This window comes from Chaetodon trifascialis, chromosome 18, assembly GCF_039877785.1.
Source record: "Chaetodon trifascialis isolate fChaTrf1 chromosome 18, fChaTrf1.hap1, whole genome shotgun sequence".
Taxonomy (NCBI): domain Eukaryota; kingdom Metazoa; phylum Chordata; class Actinopteri; order Chaetodontiformes; family Chaetodontidae; genus Chaetodon; species Chaetodon trifascialis.
The window spans coordinates 22,962,501-22,972,500 of NC_092073.1; the positions used below are offsets into that span (position 1 = coordinate 22,962,501).

The 10,000-nt window shown below is 48.9% G+C and overlaps 1 protein-coding gene across 1 annotated transcript in view; it reads left to right on the plus strand.

Moving 5' to 3' along the window:
• Window positions 1–10,000, plus strand: part of LOC139346672 (sodium channel protein type 5 subunit alpha-like) — a 148,619-nt gene that overhangs the window by 77,965 nt on the left and 60,654 nt on the right. Inside the window, exons 10-14 of the mRNA XM_070985876.1 lie at window positions 3,794–3,935; window positions 4,883–5,080; window positions 5,552–5,734; window positions 5,829–6,086; window positions 6,541–6,666. Of these exons, the coding sequence (XP_070841977.1) occupies window positions 3,794–3,935; window positions 4,883–5,080; window positions 5,552–5,734; window positions 5,829–6,086; window positions 6,541–6,666 (907 nt within the window). The remainder of the gene's footprint in view (window positions 1–3,793; window positions 3,936–4,882; window positions 5,081–5,551; window positions 5,735–5,828; window positions 6,087–6,540; window positions 6,667–10,000) is intronic.

Here is a 10,000-nt window from a genome sequence, read left to right on the forward strand (position 1 = left end):
CGCCACGAGATGGATGGATGGAAGTGGAGGAATGACACACACACATTCATCACATTCAGTGTGCGTGGGTGCGCGTGTGTGTGTGTGTGTGTGTGTGTGTGAGTGTGTGTGTGTGTGTGTGTGTGTGTGTGTGTGAGACGCAGTGGCCTTGCTCAGACTTGGTGTCAGTCTAACTGGCATCAAGATTACTGGCTGTATGTGACGACTGGTTAGTCATATTTCCCGTGCGTGTGTGTGTCTGCGTGTGTGTGTGTGAGATGACTTCATCCACAGTGTTATCGGTGTGTGTTGATTCTTCGTCCTCTCCTCGCTCGGGTTTAACTCTGATGTTTGTGACATCAGCTCTCCGCCCGTCGGCCTCCTGCTCCTCGTCATCCAATCAGCATCGATTGTTGTTACTGTAACGCTTGTATCAGCAGCTCCTCATGATTTTGTGATCTCATTACATAACTACCGTAAAGCTGAAGTCGGCTGCCAGTCAGTTTCTAAAGGCGTTAGCATTGATCGTGGTCCGTCAGTGTTTGGACGAGCAGCTGTTTATGATCGTTTACAGATGTTTTGAAAGTGTGTAACCGACAGAGGAAAGCACAATAAATAAGATGTTCAGAAAGGTAACTTTGAAGATGGACAACTTTAAAATTGATGTCTGCTTTAAAGATGTAATGCTGTTTGACAGTGTTTATTTGATGGAGAACGAAACAGGTCACATGACCACAGTCCAGGTAAGGGTCTTACCTGTGGGATTGTGGGTCGCACAGTACGGCTGCAGAGGGACGATATGAGCTGGACAGAACTGTTGTGTGTGTGTGTGTGTGTGTGTGTGTGTGTGTGTGTGTGTGTGTGTGTGTGTGTGTGTGTGTGTGTGTGTGTGTTATTTGTTTCATAGTGCTCTGTATGGACGGTGGAATACATTGTTGTTGTAAGTTAGTGTGTTGGACCCGTCTAATGACTGAATTTAGCTTGATTGGCTTATTTTTGGAATCTGTCTAATTGGAGACACTTATTGTGAAAGTTTGTGTGTTTGTATGTTTTTTATTTTGGTAGTTTTCACGGTGTCGGCTGACTGAAGAGAAAATAAATGTTAAAAGACATCTGTATGACAGCGGCCTTCATCACATCACAGCAGAGGAGTTAGATTTTATAGTGTGATGCACATATTTTTACATACTCCTTGTTCTGTTTTCTCATTATTCCTCTGTGCTTTTATATATTTCTGTTGGAGAAAGGGAGCAGCTGTAACTTGAATCAGTTTCCTGCAGAGATTCTGATTAACTTCCTGTCAGATTAAAACCTGTCTCTGATAATAACTAACGTCGGACACTGCTGGTGGAAGCAGTCCTGCAGGTATCAGGTGTAGTAATCTCACTCTGCTCTTTGAAATGTGTATCATGTCATTAAAATTGATCGTTGTTGTTACGGTAACGCTCAGATCAGCAGTTCGCACTCAGCAGGTTTGGCTGTTTGCCGTAATGTTTGGATGAAGAGCGCAGCCGGTTGGAGGGTCTGATTCCATTAGAAATGATCGTTTCGCTGTCGCTCTCTGCCAGATGTTAACACTCAGCTGTCAAACGTGCATCATCTGCTGTGAACGTTTCAGAGGTCAAATTCAGAGTTTTGTGAAAGCAGGTTCATATTCAGAGCGGCTTTTCTGTAAAGGCTAACAGTGTTTGCTGTTGGCTGTAAGATGGGATGGAGCTAACCAACCCTGAAGTAAATCTGCTCTACAGGTCATGCAGTATATAATGTTAATGCACACTTAATGAAATAAAGTAGAAAATATATAAAAGGCGCGTCAAAGCACAGACGGCGACATACTGCGGGAGGGACGGTGTGGGATGCTGGTTGCTATGTGCATAATTAAAGTAATGATAATAACAAGCAGTGGGAATAAATTATTTTCTAAATGATTTCATAAATCGAGCGTCTTTATCGCCCGGCCTGGTAAAAGCTTTCTGACTGTGGGCTGCATCAGCTGCAGATACTGTAAATGCATTTTCTAACATTAACAAGTGAACAACTGCCACAGCCGCTCAGGTAATTATGTTTCCACTGCACCGAGGTGACCGTGACTCACTTTATTACCATAGACGAATATTTGTTCCAGAGCCAAAAGTAAGTTTTCAGACGTTAAAGAGGACTTCACACGCTGGTAAAGCTGTTTTTATGAGCTCATCACATCCTGAAAACGGCACTTGTTCCTGTTTTCATTATGGAAAAAAGTTCATTTATAGATATTTTAAGATATCTTAAAACTTAATGTCATCATGCAGTAAACATGTTTATGAAATGCCAAACCTCATACAGACTTTTTATAATAACAAACACTGTTATCACTGATCATGTACAATCTTTATTGTTATGTTTGCTGTGTTTTATGAACTACTTTAAATGATAGTGCCATCGTTTCGGTGTTTGAGTCCATCTCTTCCTCTCACGGCTGTATTATGTAAACCTTACATAACTGGATGTTGTTTGTTTCTTTGCTTTATCTCCACGTGTCCTTAATGAGTTACGATCAGCAGCTCCCACCAAACGCTGTCGTCAGGTGATAATAAAAACAGGCAGGTTGGCCGGCGATGAGTCAGCGTGAGCCGCTGCTTTAAAGCGTCCCAGCTGCAGTGGTGGCGCCCGGCGGGGGCGGCGCTGGCCGGGACTGGGGTCACTGCAGTGGGCTTGAGACCGCAGGGTTGTCGGTTTGAATCCCCAGGTAGCGTCTGCACAGCGGCAACCTTTTGAGTGACTCAGCATGAAAATGGTCTGTGACTCAGAGGCTTGTTGGTGCTGCGGTGGTCTGATGCTGTTCACGCCGTCCTCTGCTTCGTGCATCAGGACTCCTGCACTCACTCCGAGGCTGTGATGCCTTAAAACTACAAACTACACCTCTGCAAGCTTTGTCTTTACTGCAGCTGTCATGAGAAAGTTTACACCTCTGCTCGAGGAGCTCGTGTCATTCAGGGATTTACTGCTCTGTTTGTGCTGAAGTCTGTGTCTCACCTCAAATATAAACCATATATAATGCACCTATGAGCTGGATGGAAAGATGAACCTCCAGAACCACCAGAGCCTGGAGGAAAGGGTTAGGAGTGAGGATGAGGGGCTCAAACGCTTATGAATACCTGATCCTTTGGATTCATTCGCTCAAAGTTGCGGTGGAGTTTACCTGGTTTACGCCTTTCACGCTGCGCACACCGAAGTTCCTAAACGTCAAAACATGACTTGACCTTCATGAAAACAGGTCAAGACTGGATTCAGACGCAGCTCACAGATCAGATCTATGGACCACATGCTGAACATGTCCTGTCTGCGTTATGAATAATCCAGCTTCCTGACCCGTCCACAGGTCAAAGGGTCATCTTCAGGTGACCCTTTGACCTCTTACCTGAAGCAGCCGTGAGCCCGGCCCTCCCTCCGCTGACCACCGATAGGACCGCTGTGCACCCCGGATCAGACGTGACTGCATGGGCGGCAACGAATGTGATAAGATATGTCCTCCGTGATGACACGTGTGGGCGGGTCGACGGCGATGACGAGCCTTCAGTCGTAAACACTGATGAGGAAACAGAGCTGGTGTTTGTGTCAGGAGGAGACGGACGGATCCGAAATGTGATTGAAAGCTTTCAATGTTCCTCCTGTACGCCCACTTCCTGTTCAAACCTGCGGTGTTAGATTCTCCAAATCGCAGGTTTAAGACAAACAGTAGTTGTAATTATGTAACCGCCCACATCCTGATCACTGACGGCTGCTGTGTGTGTGTGTGTGTGTGTGTGTGTGTGTGTGTGTGTGTGTGTTGCAGAAAGTGCCCGGATGGATTTGAGTGTCTGAAGGCGGGAAGGAACCCCAACTACGGCTACACCAGCTTCGACACCTTCGGCTGGGCCTTCCTGTCCCTGTTTCGCCTGATGACACAAGACTACTGGGAAAACCTGTACCACCAGGTAACGTCCAGGCCAGGAGGACAAAAAAGACAAAGAGACGTCTCACTGACAGTGAATCATTGTATTATTAACAGGACTTAAAATCTCACTTTCAGCCGTCATCACTAACGCTGTTTAGTAGCTGTTATTGAGTTTACGATCACATGATCTTCATCAGCCAATGAATTTTGAATCTGACACAAAGAAAATCCCATTTCATCAGTCAGTTTAGTGGCTTTCAGCCAAAACACAAGAGCAAGAATACACATTGAACTGCAGGTTTTAAGCCAGCGTGGACGAGAAGTCCTGGAAGTGCTCAGAAAATGGAGATTTGAACATCTTAGTTAAGGCTGGACCAGAAGAGTTGTTGTTCTTTGGCTGGCTGGGAGGATATTTCAGGGTTTTTTTGCTTGTTTTTTGCTAAATGTCGGCTGTCAGTGAAGGCAGAATACATTTTGTCAGCCCATCCTTGTGTTATATAAATCTTAAAAAACCTAAATCTTCAGTTTGTCTGCAAACAAGCATTTTAGAAAACATCTTTTCTTCAATAACAAAGAACGATACGAAGAACAAACGTCCACAATGACAGAATCCTTAAAACTGACACCATGGCTGAAAATGAAACGTCTGGCTGAGTCCTTCATGAGTCACGCACACACACACACACACACACACACACACTCACACTCACGATGATGAAGATCATACAGTAGATAATGTTAATTCATCCCCACTCACAGGAAAATTGTTATACACCCCGAAGCGGATTGCCGTGAGGACATTTTAATAATTAGAGACGGTGAAGGTGAAGGTTTATCAGCTCCTCTTCATCTCCTCTGGGTTCTAGCAGCTGGACTGTTCGTTCGTTCGTTCGTTCGTTCGTTCGTTCGTGTGTGTTTACACGTAGGAAACGCTGTCGTCTGTTCGGCTGTTAACCTGCTGAACGCGCTCGCTGTGTGTGTCTGCAGACGCTGCGGTCGGCCGGTAAAACCTACATGGTGTTCTTCGTGGTGGTGATCTTCCTGGGCTCCTTCTACCTGGTCAACCTCATCCTGGCTGTGGTCGCCATGGCGTACGAGGAGCAGAACCAGGCGACCATCGCTGAGGCCTGCCAGAAAGAGCGGGAGTTCCAGGTGGCCATGGAGAGGCTCAAGAAGGAGCAACAGGTAAACTGACGAGTGGACGACGGCCGTGCTGACGATGGTCTGCGGCTCGGTTTGTAAAAATCGCCAGCGAGAGCGAGTGAGAACGCTAAAAGAGACAGGCCTCTAATGACTTATTATTCGTCTGTTCTGTGACGTGAAAGCACCATGATGGTGTGTTATCAGCAGATGTGTCTGACAGATGTTGACAGGACATAACTGACAGGTCTGTGCTGCGACACACCTGGACAAACTGACACCATATTCCAACACAAAGGAAGAAATAACTTCATGTGTTACACCTGCCGAATTCACAAGAGGGGACAAGTGATGAAGGATTTGTCATCCGCAGCGTTTCACAAAGTTTCTAAAGTTTCCATTAATTTAACAACCTGCAAAATTGTGTGATTTTTAAAGGGACTCAGATTACGTCTGCTGTGGAGATCTGATCTCAAAAATGAAAACACAAAGGTCGTTTATTATCTCCTCCACCAGGTTGCCGCCCAGAAAGCTCTCGACTCGGACTCCATGATGTCGCCCGATCTGTCGCCGTTCGGTCTGCCATTGGACAGCATGGAGGAGCGGAGGCGGAGTCAAGCGCTGATGGGAGTGGCCGACGTGGAGGCGAACCTGTCAGAGGAAAAGCTGCTGCAGGTGGACATGACGGACGGAGGAAAGGTAGAGGAGGGAGAATCCACACGCTTCCTTTTGTGAGTCTTTTGTGAGCACAGTCAAAGTAACAAACACCATCATTTTCTACACCCTCATCCAGCCCCTCCACCCCCTCCTCGCTCGCTCCTTCTCCACGAGGACACGGCGAAGCAGTCAGGTCTCCTCCATCTTCAACTTCCGCCTGAGGAGCCGCGGGTCGGAGGGAGAGATGGCCGACGATGAGTACAGCGTCCCAGGTGACGTGGTGGAGGGGGTCGGGGGTCGGACCTACAGCGGCGGGACTTTCAGCGGCATCCTGCCCCACCCGTGGCCCAAACGACGGCCGAGCACCTACAGCACTGCCAGCAGGGGCTCCCAGGTGACGACGTGAGATCAGACGTGTTGTGTGCGACAACATGAGAAACTTTGAGTCACTTAGATTAGACAAATCACGTGTAATTGTATTGTTGTAAGATCATATTAAATTAGATGAGATGACACAGATTGGATTAAAAAATGGGAAAATAAAACCATGTGAGATGAAATCAGATGACATATTTTACATTATGAGGTAACATGACAGCATGAGGCCAAACGATGGGATTAGACCGTTTAGAGGAGGAGGAGCTTTAGATTAGATGAAAGATAACGCACATTATCTGAGGCAGACAACGTGTGTGTGTGTGTGTGTGTGTGTGTGTGTGTGTGTGTGTGTGTGTGTGTGTGTGTGTGTGTGTGTGTGTGTGTGTGTGTGTGTGTGTGTGTGTGTGTGTGTGTGTGTGTGGGTGGGTGGGTGGGTGGGTGGGTGGGTGTGTGTTTGTGTTTGTTTCCAGGTATTCTATCCAACTCTAAACATCAATGGGAAGCTGTTTGTTGCCATGGACCAGAACGGGGTTTCCCCACCACCGCTGCAGGGGCAGCTGCCTGCATGTACCATGGAGAAGGTCAAGGAGGAGAGTGTGAGTACTGTGTGGGGGGGGGGGGCAGTGGAAACAATGGTGGAGCTTGCAGACATGTGAATTATGAATCAGCGCTTTGCATAACTCCATTCTGATATCATGGGCTAAAGACACACAAACACACACACACACACACACACACACACACACACACACACACACACACACTCATATCTACCCTCTCAGATAACAAAGCTGTGGTATTCCCCCCATCTGTGCACACACACACACACACACACACACACACACACACATAGTGTTACTGCTATGGCATCATGGGCTAAAGCCACACATACCAGCACAGACACGTTACTGAGGTGTCCTTCCTTTATGCACATGCCTCCACACACACACACACACACACACACACACACACACACACACACACACACACACACACACACACACACGCACACACGCACACACCAATGCTGCTGCTGGTATCAGAATATTTCCTGAAAGATCAAAGCTGGTGAAAACATGGAGGTGAGATGTGTCTCAGGTCTCTGAGGAGGACGGTTCAGAGTGTCGGGGGGTAACTGGACCGACAGACTCCAAACTGGGGCAAAGGGAAGGGGAGTGTGGGTGGAGCTGACGGCGGACGAGCGACTGACAACCACCGCCATGGCTGCGTCTGACAGGCTGGCAGCCCTGTCAATCAAGGCCAACATGCCCCTGAACAGACGCTTGCTCATATCTGTCTGAAAGGACCAGTTTGGTAACACAGTCCATGAGTGATGGACAGAGCTGGACTGTGGGACACGAGGGAGGAGCAGCTGGACGCTTTGATGGAGAGTGAAGTATTTTCTAAATACTGATGGTCCGACAGCCTGCTGTGAACAGAATTAAAGTGTGATGTTCTGCACACACTATGAAGTAGTCACAGTACTTCACAGTTCTGATGTACTACCCAAAGTGCAGTAGAATAACGAGTGCTGTGGGAAGAACCTCGAGCTCAGATGAAGCAGTTATTGAAGAACATGGAAAACCTTCTGCGTGGGTTCTTTCCCAAAGTGACGAGAGGAGCGACGGAGCTGGAAGGATTTCACACGACGAGACCGCACCAAGTTTTAAAAGTCAGCAGAAGACTCGCAGACGAAGACGTCGAATCCAGCTCCTCCACCAGCTCCTCCATCAGCTCCACCACCAGCTCCTCCACCAGCTCCACCGCCAGCTCCTCCATCAGCTCCACCGCCAGCTCCTCCATCAGCTCCACCATCAGCTCCTCCACCAGCTCCACCGCCAGCTCCTCCATCAGCTCCACCATCAGCTCCTCCACCAGCTCCTCCATCAGCTCCACCACCAGCTCCTCCACCAGCTCCACCGCCAGCTCCTCCATCAGCTCCACCATCAGCTCCTCCACCAGCTCCACCGCCAGCTCCTCCATCAGCTCCTCCACCAGCTCCACCACCAGCTCCTCCACCAGCTCCTCCATCAGCTCCACCATCAGCTCCTCCACCAGCTCCACCACCAGCTCCTCCACCAGCTCCACCACCAGCTCCAACGCCAGCTCCTCCATCAGCTCCACCATCAGCTCCACCATCAGCTCCTCCATCAGCTCCACCACCAGCTCCTCCACCAGCTCCTCCATCAGCTCCTCCACCAGCTCCTCCACCAGCTCCACCATCAGCTCCACCATCAGCTCCTCCACCAGCTCCACCATCAGTTCCTCCACCAGCTCCACCACCAGCTCCACCATCAGCTCCTCCATCAGCTCCTCCACCAGCTCCTCCACCAGCTCCTCCACCAGCTCCTCCCAGAGAGCACAGAGAACACATCGGCAGCACGAGGACGAGGAGAATACGAGGAGGAGAGGAAATAAGTCAGAAAAAAGAATATTTCTTATTTCACGGATCGGCTGGTTTATCCTCAATCAGATCACGAGAGGGATTATTGATCAGTGTCCCATGAGCAGCGCGGGCAGAGCGATCATTGATATTAATATAAAGGTCAAATCCTGGAGCTGCGTTCAAACACATCCTGTCTGTTGTCTCAGAATGTTCTGGGTTCTTCGCTCGGTGGTTTTCTTCCTGTCTGTCTAAGGTCTTGTTTTGATGATGAGGTCTTGCTCTTCGTCTGCTCGGAGTTTCAGTCAGCGTCCTTCATCCTTTGGTTAAATGTTTTTTTCACGCTCCCGTGTCGTCCTGTGTTCAGCACAGCGTCAGGCGAAGCGACGGCGGGTTCAGATGTTCGTCTCAGTTTCATCTTCAGAGTCTTTTAGAGGAAGCTGAGAGCCCGACGGCTCGGCGTCACGAGGGACTGCTTTTATTTTCATGCTTGTTTACAGTCGTCCTTCCCCGTCGGGCTGCGGGTCAGAGCGCCACGAGGACCAACAGCAGCTCCACGCCTGGAGGTGTTCAGTCACCTCCACCTGCTGACAACCTGCTCCGTGCCTACACTGTTATATAAGAAGAAGAAGAAGGAAAATAACAGAGGAAGAAGGAGAATGGGAGAGTTTGGCTTCAGTATTTGATCGTTTTACATGAGAACAAGTTTTCTGTCCTGCTTGGACTGAAACCACAGCCGCTATCAGTGTGAGGACGGACGTCCAGAGTTTGACATTTTCAGTGTGGACCTCTGGTTTCGAGTGAAGATTTCTGAGTTTCTTTGTTTCTTAAAGCTCGCTCCTCCGAAGGCTCCACTCGTCGTGTTATGTCCATTAGCAGCTCTGATACACACAGATCTGCTGGAGTAAATATTTCTGGTGGTGTTGGACAGGAGTGGGCTCACAGGTGCTCGGCGCTGACACTTCGGTTTACTCACATGTCTGCCGTGGCTTTTCTTACTCGCCGGCACTTCTCACAAACCGCCGCTGCTCTTATTATCTTCAGCAGCTTCTCTGGGATTCATGGCGGCTGTAGCTCAGCTCGTTAGGAGGAGCAGCGCGATGCTCGTCTGTTTCGCTGCCTCCTCTTCCTCCTCCAGAACCAAAGGTAGACTTCTGATGTGCTAGGCAAGCTAACGTTAGCGCGGCTGCTAGCAGTGACGAGCCTGTACAGTATCGAGGTTGTGCACGCTGCACAGCTGCTCAGGTGGAGTTTTTAATTGGTTTTAATACACAGTGTAGCTCATGCACCAACTTGTTTTGCTCCACTTGAAGCTGCTGCCCAGAAAAACCTCGTATCTCCTCAGATAATGGATGGGTCAGAAAAGCTGCTTCATGCTAACATGCTAACGGCGCTGCAGGGGCTGAGTGGGAGCTCAGAGCAGCTCTGAGTTCAGCTTCTGCTTCGACATGACGTCTCTCTGCGTCCTCGTGTCCACGGACCCATCGTCCCGCTGACAGACTGACGGAGAGACGAGTAGGAGGAGGAGGAAGAGTTGCCATGGCAAC